General features: G+C 40.4%; 1 protein-coding gene across 1 annotated transcript in view; it reads left to right on the top strand.

The window, feature by feature from the left end:
* ARMC2 (armadillo repeat containing 2) overlaps positions 1-19,219 on the top strand; it is a gene marked incomplete at its 3' end in the record, with an annotated part of 66,874 nt that overhangs the window by 38,401 nt on the left and 9,254 nt on the right. Inside the window, exons 12-15 of the mRNA XM_009867761.1 lie at positions 816-915; positions 13,588-13,909; positions 15,701-15,823; positions 17,713-17,826. Coding sequence (XP_009866063.1) covers positions 816-915; positions 13,588-13,909; positions 15,701-15,823; positions 17,713-17,826 — 659 coding nt within the window. The remainder of the gene's footprint in view (positions 1-815; positions 916-13,587; positions 13,910-15,700; positions 15,824-17,712; positions 17,827-19,219) is intronic.

The following is a 19,219-nucleotide window of genomic DNA, read 5'->3' on the forward strand; positions in this document are numbered from 1 at the left end:
CAGACTGTGGAGTGTCAGGAGTGTGGAATAGAGGGGAAGTCTTGGGCAGTCTTGATCCGCTGGCCACGCTTAATAGAATGATTATCATTTTCTCTCAGTAAATTTAGGCAGCTTGTTTGTAGAGAATGTGTTCAGTCTATTCAGATTATTAATTTCTCTAAGTCTGGAATTGATTGTAACTGAACATCAATGCAGATATTTGCTAGTTATGACTACAAAAAATAGGGAAATGAAGAGGCTATCCTAGTTTGTTCTGTTATTGCAGTATTTCTGCTATGACCAAAACATGTCCAGTTCTCTATTTTTGTAATGATCAGGGTGAAGAGTTTAGGACCGGAGCAGCTGTTATGGAATGCACAGGTAGAATCATTACTGCAAGAAGGTGCGCTCGCTGTATTTGCGGGTGAGAGATGTGTTCAGTTAGTGCTGTTGCTGGGCTTTACTAGATGGGCATTAGGAAGGGACCCTTTGTTTCCTCTCCCATTTGACCTCCTATGTCATCTTAAAATTACAGTTCTCCCATTTAATGCTATGAAGTGCTAGTGTTGGCATCCTGTGCCCATATGGCAGGCAGGTTGGGAAGCTCCTTGTGTTCACTTCTTAGCGTAATTCACAGTGGCAAAGCTAGCTGGGCTTCTGTTGTGCTCTTACGTAACTGCATATGCCTCTACTAGAAGTCTAAGTATTGGCATTTGTTTCATTTGTTGGAAAATATGACTCTGAGATGCCAAAGCAGAGTGAATTTAAAAAAAAAAACACTTTTGTGGAAAAAAGTGCTCTCTATTTACGTATATTTTATTTTTGTACCTTTGTAGCAAGCTTTCCTCCTACAATGACTTCTGTGCAGCTTTAGCAGACTGCTCCAGATGTTACATCGTATTTTTAGCCCTACTAAACAAACACCAGAAGCAGCAGGTCAGTTTTTTTCATCTCTTGATTTTTATATGTTAATCCTCTGATGTGTCTGTGTATTATTGTGTATAAGCTTGTTTTCAGTGACCTACTTTTATGCATTTACCAAATAAAAATTGTAACTGGTTGACAGCATTTCTAAGTAGTAAATAATTGAAATGAAATAATTTAGATTAAAAATTAAAAGCAATACAGAAGACAGATAGGTGATTAATGTGTCTACCCTTTGCATGTGTAGAAGCAGTCCTTTGAGTACTTAATTATATTTCTTACTTTTTAAAAAGTGCTTTCTAAAGCAAATAGTTTATTTTCATATTTAATAGGAGGAAATTGCTGGGATTTCTCCTGCCTTCCTCTCCTGCAAGGAAAGTGTGAATTCTCCAGTTACGCAATTTCAGAGCAGAGAAAGATTTGTTTCTTAATAGCTGTGTAAGGTATCAGAATGTATCTCTCCTTGCCAGAGAAAACCGTATGCCTAGAGTATCACGTTCAGAATATTCACCTGGAAATAAATGTTTAGAGTTTCTCACTATGCCTTGTATTATAAAGTAAAATTATAAGAGTATGCTTGCTACCAGCTTCATTAGAACTTTAAGTGCCCAGTGTTGCTGTAATATCATAGTGATCTTTCCTATGTTTACTGGAGTGCAAGGCTCAGAGAGTTTGGTGCAGGATCATGGTTTTTAGAGATTGTCACACTGGTAAGAGTGGAGTTGCAAATTACTCATCTCTATTGCCGGGTAAGATTTATGAAGAAAATATTTCTGATGTAAAGCATAGATGTTCAAAGGTGGAACAAGGTTTCAGAATAAGAACGTTAAATCACATTAAGATTATACTTGAAAATAAGGAACTTCTTTGGCTGCTCCAGCATCTAAACTAGTTTGAGGACATTTAGTTATGCTGTACAATTTAGCCCATGGTTAGTAATTCCTGGAGAATTGTTGGAACGAGGTCTTTCGTGCTGCTCTTAATGAAGATAACCACAGTGGCTACACTGAACAGTCTGCGTTTTCTTCTGCCAAATACAGAAATAATTTTTCCCTGTCCTGTTTACTTGCATCCTTGTTTTCTGTGATAGTACATGTGGAAAAGAAACAGAGGTTAAGGTGTTTCTATTCATTTAGATGCCTGTTGGTTAACATTCCTACAGCATGTCTAGTATTTCTAGGTTCAGGATGCTGTTGCACCATATAGTCTTCAAAGATGCTTTAGTAAATCGCTACATAAATAATATGAGAAATATCAAAGGCATGATATTTTACTAGATTTATAGGTATTTTCCCTTGAGAGCGCTGTATTAAAACCTCGGCAAATGCTGTGGCTGGGAATAAGGAGCTTAAATTGAGTAACATCTTCCTCTCAATCTTAATTTGTAATTTTAAGAGGAACTTTTCTAGGCTCCTGAGATAATAGCTTTGTCTCATAATGAATTGTAGGCTCATATATAAATTGAAATTGTTTATTGTCAGGTAGTGTTTAGAATGTAGCTTCTTACTTGTCTACTTTACTAAGTGGTCCTAAAAGAGATCTTTCTTCACTGGATTAGTATTGCTTTTTGTGCTAAACTGTCAGTTGTTTTATCAAGGTACAAATTAGTGAAGAAATAGCTTCTATGTAAAAAAAAAACAAACCAACAACTTAGTTATTATGTTATGATTATACATGCAATGTCTTCAGAGTAATTATTTCTTACTGCAAACTTTAAACAATCATGCAACTGTCAGTTGTCAGCTTAGTGAACCCCTGCAGAAACAAGAGGGACATAGATGATGTAATGCACCACTTTTTTTTGTAATTTATAATAAACACTTGAGCTGTGAGGAGTGCAAAAAAATGTTTTTCCTGAGGTGTAGTTGACACTGGTAATCTTTCTTCTAAAATGCTGACAGATAGTGAGTTATAGTGTGAGTTGGTATGTGTTAAAAGAAAACAAGTAACAGCAGTGTGAGTAAAATGGGTAAAATTGCCTGCTGTGGGAAGAAGCAGCAAACAGGAGGATAAATGAGGACTAAGAGCTTATACGTTGAAGTAAATTGTATGTGTTTTCTGAATTTTCAGGTTGCAAAGTTTGTAGGATCAGGTTTTTTTACAGACACTCATGGCAGCTAGAAATATACCAGGGAAAACAATTGAGACTTTATCAAGTGCTTTCATACCGGTGACTTAAAATAAGCATTAAGTATTGTGAAAATAAAAATGTGAGCATTGGAAGTAGGATTAATGACTTGTTCCCGTACCACACACTGAATTCCACAGCTGCCATCCCATATAGTCTCTGTTCTTCTCACCGCACTGCAGTTTCAGCTTTTGTGTTTGTTTTTTTTTTCTTCTCGGCTCATTTTCTCCCTTGATCAAGAGCATCTGAAGGAACGGGAGAGTAGTAACTTAACTCTGTGAGAAAGGCTTTTGGGGAAATTGGATTGGCAAGTCTTGCTAAATTCCACGTGTCATAGTCTTGGGTAAGGAGAGGAGTGCAGAAGGTTGGAAAAGCTGGATCTGCAGGGTGGGACTGGAGAATTCAGCAGTGCTTTTCTTCTGAAGTACATTTCTGTTGGACTTCACTCATGGTTGATTTTGGAACTCACATGTTAACTAGTAACAAAAACATCCTCGGTAGCTGCCACATGCTGTGAAAGCTGCAAGTGTTCTTGCGGAGCCTCTGTAATGCAGGATGAACTTTGCATGCTTCTGTTTCTAGTCGACTTTTGCTTTTTGTCTCCAAAAATCTTTTAACAAGATGATCTTCCCCTTTGCCAGATCGTTACCATCTCTAAGCTTTGCAGATAAACTATATTAAGGGTGACTTTCTCAGACTGTGGTTAATGTCATGAGGAGGCCATGCTTTTGGAAGAGGGAGACGGCCTAAATAGGGCGGTAGGTCCTGTAAGTCAGGCACTACCTGAACTTAAGTGGCCTTTTGGGGCCCTTCCAGCTTCTGTGTAATCTTTTGTCAATGCAGAGTTAGGAGTCTGGTTTCAATCCTTTAGGAGTCTGGTTTCAATCCTTTAGGAGTCTGGTTTCAATCCTAAGTGCACAAACACAGGGTACAATACTAAAATTGAAGAAATCTTGTGCCTGTTATATAGAAAAGCCCCTTTATACTTCAGCCTACTTTTCGATTAGGAAACATTGGTTATGTGTCTGACATCACTGGATGCAGCAATCACCTATTCAGCAAAAGAATTATCACATTAGGTCACAGGTTCATCCAGCCTGCTATCTGTACTTGGCAGTAGTGAAAATCAGATGCACAGAGAACAGTAAAAACAAAGCATATATGATAGTTGCTGTATATACTTACCAAACCTCCAGCTCTTTCCAGTTTGGAAGCTTCCTCAGTCAGCTATGGAAGAGCAACTGATGTCATCTACCTCGACTTGTGCAAGGCATTTGACACTGTCCCACATGTCATCCTTGTCTCTAAGATGAGGAGGCATGGACTTGATGGATGGACCACTCAGTGGATAAGGAACTGGCTAGAGGGTTGCACTCAAAGAGCTGTGCTCGATGTCCATGTGGAGACCGGTGGCAAGTGGAATTCCTCAGGGGTCTGTTCTGGGTCCAGTGCTGTTCAACATCTTTGCCAGCGACACGGACAATGGCATCGAGTGCACCCTCAGCAAGTTTACCAACGACACCAAGCTGTGTGGTGCGATGGACTTACTTGAGGGAAGAGATGCCATCAAGAGGGACCCTGATAGGCTTGAGAAATGGGCCAGTGCAAACTGCATGAGCTTCAACAAGTCAAAATGCAAGGTCCTGCACCTGGGTCGGGCCATTCCCAGGCACAAATACAAACTGGGTACACAATGGGTTGAGAGTAGTCCTGAAGAGAAGGACTTGGGTTTGTTGATAGACGAGAAGCTCAACATGAGCCGGCAGTGCGCTCATGCAGCCCAGAAGGCCAACCACATCCTGGGATGTATCGAGAAGCATAGCCAGCAGGTCAAGAGAGGCAAGAGAGGTGATTCTCCCTGTTTACTCTGCTCTTGTGAGACCCCACCTCGAATACTGTGTCCAGTTCTGGTGTCCTCACCATAAGAGGAATATGGATCTGTTGGAATGAGTTCAGAGGAGGGCTGTAAAGATGGTCCAGGGGCTGGAACACCTCTGGTACAAGGACAGGCTGAGGGAGCTGGGATTGTTCAGCCTGGAGAAGAAGAAGACTCTTGGGGGACCTTATAACTGCCTTTTGATACCTGAAAAGAACCTGCAGGAAGGCTGGAGAGGGACTTTTGTATTTACAAGAGTGTCCACTGATAGGACAAGGGGAAATGGTTTTAAATTGAAGGAGAATAGGTTTAGATTGGAACTTAAGAAGAAATTCTTCAGTACGAGGGTGGCAAGACTCTGGAATAGATTGCCTAGAGAGGTTGTTGTGGATGTCCCCTCCCCGGAGATGTTGGATGAGGCAACGTGGTCTAGTTAAGGGCATCCCTGCCCGTAGCAGGGAGGTTGGATTAGATGATCTCTAAGGTCCCTTCCAACCTAAGACATTGTATGAATCCGTGGTTCTGTGATTCTCTGTGCATGAAGTTGACATCGATTGAATTCTTTTCCATGAAACTCTACATTCTACCTCTACCTCATATGAACTTCTAACATGTTAAACATCCATTTGCAAGGAGTTGACACAGCAGCTACCCACTGCACAAATAATTCCTTTTACTTGTTTTAAATTTGGCCTTTACTAGCTTTATTTTGATACCCTCTAGTTCTTGTATTGAAAAGACAGTAAATATTTAATACCATCAGTCCTTTAACACCACCCCTGACTTTCCAGACCTTTATCATATCCTCTTTGAGTTACCTCTTTTCCAGTTCCCTGCTGAAGAGTCCTTCCTTACTTAAGAGTTCTTCCTTAATTAGTCCTTTCTGATACAGAGGCTCTTCCATACCATTGTGCATCTGTGTTGCTCTTCTCAGAACTCTTTACAGTGCTGATTCCTGTATTTATTTTTTTTTGAGATGAGGAAACCAGAACCTGGCAGTTAACATGTGGCCATATCATAGATTTGCATGTGTGTGTAAATTTATTTCCCAGTAATCCCTGATATTTTATGTGCTTTCTTGATCTCCTGTAAGCATTAAACTCCCGTGAGCAATCTGTCATTAACCCCAAGATTGCTCCCTAAGTACTTATGATTGGTTCGAAGGCTGTAATTTGGACTCGATGATCTTAGAGGTCTTTTGCAACCTAAATGATTCTGTGATTCTGTGTTTGCTCTGTGTTTTTTCACAATCGTTTCATGTTCATCTGCATTTAAATTTCATCTGCTATTTTATTACTAGTTGCCTACAAATCCTTTTTCTGCTCTTCAGTCCACATTCATCTTTGCTACTTTGAATATCTTAGTGTCACTGGCAAACTCTTACAATCACTGCTGTCCCCCACTTTTCCATGTTGTTTTGTAGACAAGTTGAACACATTGAGTCCTAGCACAGAACCCTGTGAAATTCCACTGGTCATCTTCCAATGCACCATTGCAGAAACTGCCCATGTACTCTGTTTTCCATCCTCTAATTTACCTATAACCAGATTGAGAGCAGTCCTGGAGAGAAGGATTTGGGCATGTTGGTGGATGGTAAGATCAAATGAGCCAGCAGTGTGCACTTGAGGTCCTGCAAGCCAGTCATATCCTGGGATGCATCAAGAGATGTGTGACCAGCAGGTCAAGCGAGGTGATTCTGCCCCTCTACTCTGCCCTTGTGAGACCCCACCTGGAATACTGTGTCCAGCTCTGGAGCCCCCAACACAAGAAAGACAAGGAGCTGTTGGAGCAAGTCCAGAGGAGGGCCACCGAGATGGTCAGAGGGCTGGAACACCTCTCCTTCAAGAACAGGCTGAGAGAGTTAGGCTTGTTCAGCCTGGAAAAGAGAAGGTTCTGGAGAGACCTTATAATGGCCTTCCAGTACCTGAAGGGGGCCTGCAAGAGGGACTTTTTACAAGGGCCTGTAGTGAAAGGACGAGGGGTAATGGGTGGAAACTGGAAGAGTGTAGGTTTAGACTAGATATAAAGAAGCAGGTCTTTACCGTGAGGGTGGTGAGGCACTGGAACAGGTTGCCCAGGGAGGTTTTGGATGCTCCATCCCTTGAAGTGTTCAAGGCCAGGCTGGATGGAGCCTTGAGCAACCTGATCTAGTGGGAGGTGTTCCTGCCATGGCAGGGGGGTTGGACGTAGATGATCTTTGAGGTCCCTTCCAACCCAAATCATTCTATGATTCTCCCTTACAGCATGTTACATTTTCAGTCCCTGGGCATCAAGGCAGTTTTGAGAGCTTGCACATCACTGTTAGTAATTAAGCTGTTCAATTAATCAGCTCTTTTAAAACTGTTGGGTGATTATCTAGTCCTGGTGATCTGTTTGCAGTCACTTTGGTTTTGGACAGATCCTCTGATGAATCTTCCCCAGAGAAGGCTGTAGTGTCAAAATCTCCAGTCGCTTTCACATTGGGCATGAATCAATGCAAAGCACTCAGCTTCTCTGTAGTGACATTTTCTTCTCTGAATCCTCCTGTTTTATCCTGATCATCAATTAGTTCTGCAGATTCTGGCAACCTTCCTGGTCCTAGTATGTTTGAAAAGATTTGTTACAATTTTTGCATTTCTTGCATCAGCTAGTAGGACTGCACTAAATTACAATTTTAATTTGTGTGCTGCTTTACCTCTTTGACTTAACACTCACTTTGTCAAAAAACAACTTATTACATGAAGACTAGACTGACGTTGCCTTCTCATCCTCTCTAAGGAGATGACAGCATTTATCAGGCTCACTGTGCCTGGATCTGTCAAGCTCTCTTCCCAAAAGCATCTACCAAGTAGCGGGTCCCAAATCAGTTTATAGCCTTCTGTGAGCAAGCAGGCTTCTGCTTGTGAGACTTCTTGTCTCCCGTCAAGGAAAAGGCTCATTCCAGGGCTGTCACCTGTCCTTTTTGGTCTTAGGATTGCTGCAGTGGAAAAGGTTGTCACAGATGGGAGCTGTAAACACAGAGAATGTCTCCGCTTTGTGTCTGGCTTTATTTATTAGGTGAAGGCTTGTCTGTGTGCAGTGACTGACCTACCTGCTGGTTTTTTGGCTGGCTTATGGAGAATTCTGCAATGCACTCCCAGGAACCCACTGTCTGTTTCAGTTGATAAGTAAAACAAAACAACCATAGGCTCTTAACAGTAGAGTGTAATGCTACAGCTGTGTTTAGTTCTGAGCTACATGTTTGCCTCTTAAATGCTTTGAGAATATTATTGGTAATCTGCTCAGCAGTGTCATAGTCTTAAGAGATACCACAGATCTATTTTGTTATTATTTTTAGTGGTGGTGGTGGTGTATTTCTGTATCCATAGCTTGCCTTTAAAGAAAGGCAAGTGCTGACCTAAGTCATCAGTGCTGACCTAAGTGTTCTTTGTGTTTCGGTGACTCGCTTTTCCCCTCTGTGCCATCCCTCATTTGGGCTGAGGACAGGTGTTTGTGTGACAGCATGATCCATCATGTCACAGAACTCACCCAGATTCCAATAACCTTAAAACTGAAAAAAAATCCCAAACCCTCGTTCTTTGCTGGGTTATCACCTACAAACCAGTCGAATCTGTTGAACAGCCACACAGTTTCTCATTCACAAATCCAGAGGAAATAATGTGGGAGAGGAACCCAACTGTGAATGGAAAGGAGAGTGGGTGCTGTTTCTGCCACCGCTTCTGCTGAAATGCTTGTCAAGGTAATCCTAGGAAGAACTTAAATGGGTGCTGTGGTTCTTTTCTCCTACATTTACAAATACATATTTTCAGCTGTATTCTTCCACCTTCAAGCCCAATATTATAATAGTGCCTTGGGCAATTAAGAAAAATTATGAAAGGAATATAGTAATGGACCATTAAAGAACAAAAATATAAGATTTTTCTCCTGTGTTTTGTGTGCGCATAAGCATTTTCATAATTGATCATTTATTCTCTTTGAATTAACATGTTTTTCAAGAAGGAAGTATCCATTTTAAGATAAATATTCTGACAACTCTGAAGGAATCTCCCTGCTGGTAAATCTGAATAACCACAGAAGGTCACCCTTTCCCTGTGATTTCTGACAGTATGCTGGGCTGATAGTGTATTTGCATCTTCCTAATACCTCGTGATTTTTTTTCCCTTTTTTTTTTTTTGTCTGAAGAAATGGTAGAAGTGGTAAGCAAAGTGCAGAACATGTGATGTGTACTCTGAATATAAAATGATCAGGAATGTAGAGCTCAAAGTTTGTAATGAACCAGCCTTCACTGGCGTATATCGTGTAGAAACCTGTTGTTATGGTGTATCAAAAGATAGAAGGGAATAAATGTAATTATTAGATAGATAAATATGAGAATGTCTAATAATAATATATTACTACTTGGTGTGAGAGACACTGTCACTAAAATATTTTGCATTATTTTTTGGTATTCAAGTTTGGGAACAGCTCTGAAAAGAACTAAAAGAATGATCAGAGCTTAAAAAAGCCAAGATTTAGCAAATTAATTTATCAGTGATGAAAGTCAGACTATTCACAAGTTGCCTGTTAATAGAATCTGCACAAGGAAGACATCTCTGTTAGTAGACCATCTTTAATTATGGGAAAAAAGAGATAATAAATAGTGGCTGAAGCCATACAAATTTAAAATAGTAGTAAGAATAAAGATTTTAACCAGGGAGATCAGTAATCATTGGAGCATTACCAGGGGGTGGTATGATTTTCAACTTTTTTTTTTCAATTTGAGATTGCCAAATTTTTATTTTTTTTTAAGAGAGTTTGCACTGCTTTTCATCGAATGTTATTCTGGTGACAGTGTGCTTGCTTTTCTTTGTTACCTTTCCCAGATCTCCAGATGTCCACAAACAAACCTAAGGACATCAGTTCTTCATTGCTAAAAGTCATTAAATGCAAATGAACCTTTTTCTGAAAAGTTTACCTAAATAGAGCAGAGTTTTGGGTGTAGAAATTACTGAGTAGGATCCTGTGATGTGCAATACACAGAGATAAAATTGCATTCATCCTCTCCTCCTCAAATGCATTTTTATTTACCAGGGAAGGAGTTTCCCTCTTAACTGACAAAGTACTCCCTGCTGTCACTGTGGCAAAGCTTATCCTCTCTGCTCCTTATTTCAGGTCCCTCAGTCAAAAAACTTCTTCATTTGCATTTTTTATACTTTCAGGGTATTTGGCAACCTGTCCGTGCCATTCTTTTTTTTCTTCTCTAAATTGAGTTTCATTTGGGGTCAGTTTTCATTTCTGGGTATGACCAGGAATTTTCACAGCCAAAATGTCACTTCAGGATGAATCCTTACTGTGTTTGGAAGAGATTAGCTCCAGGGTGGCATGACTACTGCTGTTTTTTCTATAAGTAGACTATCAGATCCTGCAAAGAAAACTCTCAGATTTTCTTTCCAAGGGACATTATAAAGCAGAAATTAAGTGTAAGTTAGATGTGAATCAAAATCAGTTCATACTGCTGGGCAGGTGGTAGAATTTTGACTACCTACATTGAAGTTTGTGTAACATGGAAAGCACATTTCACTTCACAGAATCACAGAATGTTCGGGGTTGGAAGGGACCTCTGGAGATCAGCTGGTCCAGCCCCTCGGCCAGAGCAGGGTCACCTACAGCAGGTTACGCAGGATGGCGTACAGGTGGGTTTTGAATGCCTCCAGAGACAGAGACTCCACCACCTCTCTGGGTAGCCTGTCCCACCCTCAAAGTAAAGAAGTTCCTCCTCGTTTTTAGATGGAACTTCCTGTGTTCAAGTTTGTGCCTGTTAACTCTTGTCCTGTCACTGGGCAGCACTGAGAAGAGGTTGGCCCCATCCTCCTGACACCCACTCTTTAAATATTTATAAGCATTGATAAGGTCCTTCCTCAGTCTTCTCCAGACTGAAAAGCTCCAAGTCCCTCACCCTTTCTTCATAAGAGAGGCGTTCTCGTCCCCCTGATCATCTTTGCAGCCCTTTTCTGCACCTTCTCCAGCAGTTCCCTGTCCTTGAACCACAGAGCCCAGAACTGGGCACAGCACTCCAGGCAGGGCCTCACCGGCGTAGAGGAGAGGGGGAGGATGACCTCCCTTGACCTGCTGGCCACACTTCTGGATGCGCCCCAGGTTGCCATTGGTCTTCACGGCCACAAAGGCACATTTGCTGCTTGAGATTCAATAGGAACTCGTCTGCTGGCGTATGAATTTTTAGTTTCGTACTAACCCTCCCATTCTGAGGGTCCAGACACCAAATAAACTAACAACAGGTACGTGGCCAACATGTACAAACTCTAGAATGGACTCCTCTCCCTTGTTTATCTCATTTTAAAAATTACTGGCCTAATTTGCTTTCCTTTGCTACTGATAAGTAAACCTGTACTATATGTACCTCTGTTCATCATGCTTTCTACTGAAAGGCAGGTACGCTTTAATTGCCGAGATAAACTGCTGTCAAGGTCTGTGACTCAGCAAGTACATTGGGTACCTTTGCTACGAGGGCAGTGCAGGGAACAGATAAGAGTTAAATGCTGATGGATTATGTCATGCCATTACAGCATGAAAAACAAAAATATCAGTTTCTTCACAGGGTGGAAGCAAGGGGAAAAAAACAGTTCTCTTTTTCAAGCTTCTCTTGATTGTTTTTTTCAAATTTGTTTGTACAAGTGAAGATGCATGGTCTCATATATAACCTTCCAATCGGGTTTGGGTACACCCACTGGGCAGCATATCTCCCATGAATGCTGCTTTATAGAAAGACTAAATAACTGAGTGCAATTCCTATCTTTAATCTGCGTTTAGTGCCATACATGTTAAAACCTCCATATTATATAAATTAGTTTGATAAATGTAATTTTTCTGTAAGTGTGCCAGAATGTCTGAAATTCAATATGCAGTTAATACTCCAAACATTTGGAGATGCATAATAATCTCATTTATTATACTGTTTTCTTTGTTATTTACAGAAAGGCTTATGAGTCTTGTACAGGTTTAGTCTTGCAAGCAGTTTCAAAATGCCATTCATCTTTCCATGTATTTCTTTACACAGCAGTTCTGAGCTGGTGTTTCTTACTCTCGCAGTGCTTGCATTTAAAAAAGTATAGCCAAAAAATAATACAAACCCTTGAGTATTATTCTGCTCAAAAGAAGTTGTACTAGCTTTTCTCTTTGACTCTGCTAGCTAAATTTTCACTAGAAGATAATGAAACTTGGGTAATATGCTATGAAAACCGGATGTGCTTAGCTAAAAAGAAGTATTTGGTAAGTTTGTTTTGCTAGCTTGTAGGTGGAAAGCGCAGCTGAGATCACGCTGCTCAAAATATCAGTTGATTGCTGTATGGTACCTGTTTGTCTGTTTTCTGATTGGGTAAAGCTGTTGCTGGGCTGATACTGTTTTGACCAAAATTAGAAAGTCAATATAAACGAGTCAAACTAGACTGCCTGCTTTTTTTCAGTTCTCTCTTCTGATTCATCAGTTGTTTGTTTCAAATTCTTACAGCCTTTGTGAATTGGGGGTTGTGCCAGCAAAGGTGAAAGCTCTTAGTGGTTAGTCAGTAAGAATGTTCATAAAAATTTGTCTCGATGACATTTAGATGGTAGCAAAAATATGATGCCTCGTTTAAAAAAAAAAAAAAAAGGTGGAAGTGGGTCCTGCAAAATGATCTATTAAGTATGTGGATGTACAAACCTGTTCCTCACTGAGGAGATATGCTTCTCATATTCAGGGATAGCATCCATCATTTTGGCCCCAAAAGGATGTTAATGCCAATGTCTTATGGCAGAGGCTTAAGACCTTAAACTTGCATATGAAGGCATGTAAGAAAGAAGATTCACTACTTACACATCTTTTTTTTCCTATCAGTATGTATACTTCACCAAGTTGGACTGTGTCTGGTTAACTATGTTGTTAATATCATGGAGGATTAGAGCATCTGAAAATAGAACTATTATATTTGAATAAAACACCATGTAACTTGTTTAGCAAAATGTTTGGGTAGTGCAGGTACAGCAGTTTAGCGGTTGAGGGTAGATGGCTAAGGCGTGATGTCTCTGTTATGTAGGATGGCAAGGTTATAGGGCACCTGTCTTTAAAAGAAGAAAGAGAAGGAATTGGGGAATAACAGACTGGTCAATTTAGATTACATTTCTGGTAAAAATCTGGGCCACGTAATTGAGGTATCTGCAAGCAATTTGACTTAACAAGGGCATGAGCAAGAGCTAGCATGGATTTAAGAGTAACAAATCAAGGAGAAGTAGTTCAGCCTGCACAATGGGTAACAGGCTCAGAGAACGGAAGGTGCTGGTCTCCGGCTATCACAACAGACTCTTGCTTACTTGAAAGCTTAGTAAGCTCTGGCCCATATGATTATTCTAGTTACAAAAAGTGATGGGTTTAGATGTTTTAATATTACTGTGGGGTTGATAAAAATGGATGACCTATACTAAGTATATCCAATTAGTAATTACCCCAATGCTATGCTAGTTCTGTCAGATGTTTGTGATTTCTTCTGTAAACTAGGTTATGAGAAATAGCAGCATAAAAAGATTATTTCTAGTTGCTGTATTTGGCATTCCTTCAGATGTTCTGGACCTGCTATTAACTGAATTCTGAGGCAAATTAAGTACTGTCTTCTTTTTAAGCAGCTAATAGCTTCTGATGTTTTCTGTGTAATATGGTTTATTTATTTTGTTGCAGGATTTGGTTATCCGTATCATCTTTATTCTTGGCAATTTAACAGCAAAGAATAACGAGGCCCGTGAGCAATTTTTTAAAGAAAAAGGAAGTGTTAACACCTTGATATCGTTATTCCAAACCTACCATGAACTTGATTTGAATGCGCAGAAACGGTACCGTGAAAGAGGAGGGGAAGGAAAAACGCACCCAGAGCACCCTTCAGAAGCAGAAGATGTTCTAATAAAACTGATAAGTGTGCTGGCCAATCTCTCCATTCATCCCAGCATAGGAGCAGCTCTGGCAACTGCCCATCGTGTTGTAGAATTACTTGTTACAGTACTAGGTAATAAAATCTATGTTGTGTTTGTTACCTTTGTTCAGTCTCTAAGGAGAGTTCAGGATTTTTCTACTTGACCTTCTTACCTAGGTTGAGCCATAACTAAATCAGTTCCATTGCTAAAATAACAAAGTCAATCTGCTGATTTTCATAAACATGTGCTATGTAGAAAACCTGTTTGAGACAGTGGAAGCATTGCTGCTTAGGTATTGACTTTTCAGTGTCTGGGGAAGGATGCTGTAGAAGTGTTTAATTCAGTGATCAGATCTGCAGATGTGGTCATTAAGGGTAAGCAAACAAATTTTATTTTAAATACATCTCACTGAGAGTTGGTAAATAAGGGAAGTCTCTTTTTCTCACATGTTACATACATGTGGTAGTTGGTTGTTGCTTTTTTTAAGCTTTGCAGGTTTTGTGCCTATTCTGGTTTAAGTATTCTTTATGTTCTCTGCACCCAAAACTTTCTGGCTTCCTTGAAAAAAATTTCCTTCTTTTTTTTCTTTTCTTTTTTTTTTTTTTTCAGATTTCCAACCTTTATCTTTTTCAGGTGGAAGAGAGTGTCCCTTTCCCTCAAAACAGAGGATTAGGAGTGCAGTTCCTTTACCACTTACAGATCCTTCTGTAAATCTAATTACAGGCTAGGACTGGGCAGTCTCTTCTCCTTGTAACAAAGTTTAGCAGTGGCAAGATGCATCTCAAAGAACTCAGTATATTTAGTGTGTAATGAGAACATTAAATAGTATATGAAGACAATCAGCCTGATTATATGCTAGTTCACCAGTGTTACCCACCAGCTATGGGGCATTAGAGGAGGCAAATTTACAACTTTTTTCTGTCTTAAGTAACTTCCTGGGTTGAAAGTGTCTCACTCCTTGCATAAGCACTTTTGAGCCTCAGAGCTTCTCTCTGCCCCCCTCCTCTCTTCTTGAGCACTTCATGAGGTTACTACAAAGCCTTGTTTCTCCCTCTGAACTGACCTCTCTCTTACTTCCTTCACTCCTGATGTCTGAGGCCAGAAACCTCAGATAAATTGGTATACACAACTTTCAGACTTGCTAGTGTAATCTTACACTGGTTAACATTTTCTCAGGAACTTTGAGAAAGAATCTTTCAAATATTGTTAAAGAGGTCTTTTTTTTGTCTTTTTTTTTTTTCCCTATGGTACCTGACATTCCAGTATAACACTCCTTGATATTTCTGTGTGTCTATCACAGAGGCCTATTTCTGCATGTGGATTCTCCCCAGTTCTATCTTAAACCAGCAAACAGGATCTGTAAAATGTCTTCATTAACTAGATTTTAGACCATGTTGCCTTAGTTGCAAAGATTTCTTTAGATCACAGAATGGTAGGGGCTGAAAGGGACCTCTGGAGATCACCCCTGCCAGAGCAGGATCACCTACAGCAGGTTGTGCAGGGTGCTATCCAGGTGGGATTTGAATGTCTCCAGAGGAGAGTCCACCTTCTCTCTGGGCAGCCTGTTCCAGTGCTCTGCCACCCTCAAAGTAAAGAAGTTCCTCCTCGTGTTTGGATGGGACTGCCTGCATTCAAGTTTGTGCCCCTTACCCCTTATCTTGTCAAAGATGAAGAGTTGGAGAGAGTGACTTTGTGTTGCCATTTTTGGATCAGCTGTTCCTGTTACTTTCTACCATGTTACTCAAAACCAGAACAGTTGTCTGTAGTAGTGGCCATGTAAACTATGATTCAGTTTGCTTCTGAGATTTAACGCACTGCGAAGTTACTCATGTGCGGGTGTGTATTGACATATGCGTATGCTTTGTGGGTTTTTTTACCATCAGAATACAAGTCAGTCGATGACTGTGAGGAGTTGGTCATCAATGCTGCAACAACAATCAACAATTTGTCCTACTACAAAGTGAAGAATTCTGCTGTTGAAGAAAAGAAGCTACATATTGCTGAAAGTAAGGACTTCTAAACTAGTACTTTCTGTCTATCTTTTTGAAACTGGAAGTTACTCAGGCTATATTTTGACACTGCAGCAAATAAAGATGCTGGTAGTGTTTTGTGGTATCATATTCCTGGGATATAAAGTCCATAGGGTTAAATTCTTGCCACAATGATTTCTCTTCTTTTTTTTTTTCTTTTTTTTTAAACATAATTCTGTGAATTGTTTGAAAATAGTTCAGTTTTTGACAAAACCCCTTCTTTTCCTTTCCAAAGGAATTTGCCATATGGTTTTCTGTTTAGCAATTTTTGATAGACTTGTTCAAAATTTATATGACTGAGCCAAAATAATCATGTTGCTTTTTACTTCTAATCAAAGTATAGTAAGAAAGTTGTTGTATTTCTACTTAGTACTTTCTAGAGCTGCAAAATCTGATTTATGTCTATTTCTGGCTTATAAATCTTTTGGCAGTATAGGAGTTGTGCGACTCTCTCCTCCCTGACAGTGTGGACAAGAGTCATATTTTAGTAAAGTTTAGGAACTGCATCTGAGCTCTGGGACTCACTGAGTTAATGTTATACAAAAGGTAGAGAGTTTGTGCCTTGCATACCTGTCTACCTAAATAAACAGGACACAGGGGAGAGACAGAACCTGAAGTTCACACAACAGGTAGAATGAGGAGTAGAAAAAATATTCCAGCTGTCAGTGTAGTGCCCTGACTGGTAGGCATCGTATTCTTTCTAGGTAACAGTTCTGCTGTTCTGTCATGAGTTATTTTATCTCCCATAAGCCAGCTGTTTCTTACTGTCAGTCAGAGAAATGTGGAAACAAATGACTTCTCTGCCTGTCCCATTCACTCTCCCTCTCCTCATTTCATTATTAGCATGCAGGACCAGCCTCATCATCTTTCCTCTGCCTGAAATGAGGAGAGAGAAAACCTTTTTAGGGAAGGCCAGCAGGCTTCCTCCTCCAGGAGACATTTTGAGGATACTTGTTGATTGATTCAAGTGGTGGATCCCAAAAAATAATAATTTCAAATGTCTCTCTAAGACAAGTTCAAGGCATGTTCAGTAATGCAACATTCAAAGACTATAGTATTAGGAACAAAGCCAACCTCTTTTCTGTATTTTTTATCTCACTTTTCTATGGTAGAAGGGTTAAAGATTGACTAATTTGAGTCCTTTATAGGATGGACTGGTTTCAGTGGTTCACTTCATACTCACAGAAGACTGGTAGATGTAACTTCTGTAGCTTCGCTCCTTTGCCATGCACCAAAAACCTACATGATGATAGGTCTTCTTAGGAAATGCTGAAGGTTGCCTTCTATCTGCTGAAGTTACATGCTAATCGTGTGAAACTGCTAAGCAGGAAAGCAGCAAGCAAGTAAATGCTTCAGACCAGGGCCAGTATTACGTAGCTGTTCAGAAAGAAATGTGTTTGTTGGTTATAGCAGCACTGAGAGAAAGCAGAGCTAATGTCAGAAAATAATTTAAGTTTTAGGAGACATCCCACTGTAAGACCATCTGTTCAGGGTCTAAATCAATTCTCTTGTATATTGTAACTTTTTTTTTCATTGTCTTCCTTGATTTTCAGATGAGCCTGCTCAAAACTGTAGCAAAACTGGCTCCCGTTATTAAAACTATATTTAGGCTATCGTTGTAGCTGCTCATTTGTTCCTTTGCATTTAGCCCCATATTGGAGCTCTTTGTCTCATCTTCAGAGCCCTACACAATTTAGCTGTTGTTCTACCATCAGTTCACTCCCTTCACTGCAACTAGACAGACAGATAACTGTTGCTGTTTATTACATTTATCGCTGTTGCTGCTTGCCTTCTGATATTGACAGAAAGCCAGAACATGTTTGTGATATACAAGTAATTGTTTTTATTTCTCTGTAAACCAATAGTGCTTCTAAAGCTGTTATTGAGCAACAATATGGATGGAGTTGTGGAGGCTATCAGAGTCTTTGGCAATCTTTCCCAGTATCATGAGATCTGTGACTTCATCATAAAGAAAAAGAGTGAGTTACTTTTGCGTTTGTAGGAGTCCTGTTTTTAAATGTTTGTAGTTCTAAAACGGAAAGATTGTTAATGAGCTGTCTTAGTTAAAGGGTAAAAGCAGTCTTCTGTGATCTTTTGCAAGTTAGGCAAATGTTAGAATCCAATAATAGTCATTATAAACACCACTTTATTTTAGTTTCACGAAGATAAACACTACAAAACCTCATTTTTTCCTAAAGATTGTAATCCTGAAATTTCCATTTGCTCCTTCAGTTTTTCAAATCCTACCAGTTAGTAGTGATGCGATACAAAATGAAACTTCTGGCTTAGGTTCATAATCATAGATTTTTGATGCCCATGTTTGACAGCTTGTTAGCACTTTGTAACATGCATTTAGGATGTTTGACTGCTTCGACAAAGAGACCTCCTATTTGCCTCTGGGTAAAGTAGATACAAGTCTTCTCAAGTCCTTTTGCTTTGGGTGTCTAAATTGCTTTGGGAAAAAGAGTAACTCCCTGCTGTCCACAGAAGGTGTGTCATAAGTTTAATGAAACACTAGTTCCCAGTTACATGTCAGTGCTGATAGTGAGGTGATATGCTGCAGTATATAACCCCTTCTTTCAAGGGTAGGCATATCACTGTTTTTGGAGGAGAAGGTATGCAGAGGGAGAGCTGACACTGAGCAGCTGGTTGCTGCAGAGCCATCTCAGACAACGGACGGAATTTTCCACCTGGGAAAGACTGTGGTGTCAGCGTGCCGAGCTCGAAAAGATCTGAAGGGCTGCCTCTCTGTGAGGCAAGACTGACTCCCTCACTGGGGCTGCCTTTCAGCGCCTACCGAGCTCAGCACCAGCAAGTGCTGCCAGATGCTGCACATCCAGCGTCTGCTCCTTGCCTGTCTCCAGCGGGAGCCCTGGGCTGCAGCAGTTCCAGCCGGACTTGGTGTAGCCTGGGGCAACCCTGCTGCCCACGGAGGGAAGAACTTCCCTCTCTGAGTGCCAGATGACAAATCCTGGCAGTTTCTGCTGACTGTGTGATTGAAAGGAGGTTAAGAAATACGCTGTAATCTAGTTTGGTAAACTTACCCTTTTCTGATTGGATTTTCATGTTGCTTTGGTGTATTTTTATAGCTAGAATTTTGTATGCTGCTTTGAAGAAAGCTGGTGCTCAGGCATCATGTCATAATGGCTGTTACTCTGGGTCATGCACCTACCCTGTAAATCACAGAATCACAGAAAGTTGGGGGCTGGAAGTGACTTCAAAAGATCATCTAGTCCAACCTCCTTGCCAAAGCAGGATCACCTAGAGTGGGTCACACAGGAACGCATCTGGACAGGTTTTGAGTGTCTCCAGAGAAGGAGACTCCACAACCTCCCTGGGCAGCCTGTGCCAGTGCTCTGGCACCCTCACAGG

The sequence above is a fragment of the Apaloderma vittatum genome, unplaced genomic scaffold (assembly GCF_000703405.1).
Source record: "Apaloderma vittatum isolate BGI_N311 unplaced genomic scaffold, ASM70340v1 scaffold1464, whole genome shotgun sequence".
NCBI lineage: Eukaryota > Metazoa > Chordata > Aves > Trogoniformes > Trogonidae > Apaloderma > Apaloderma vittatum.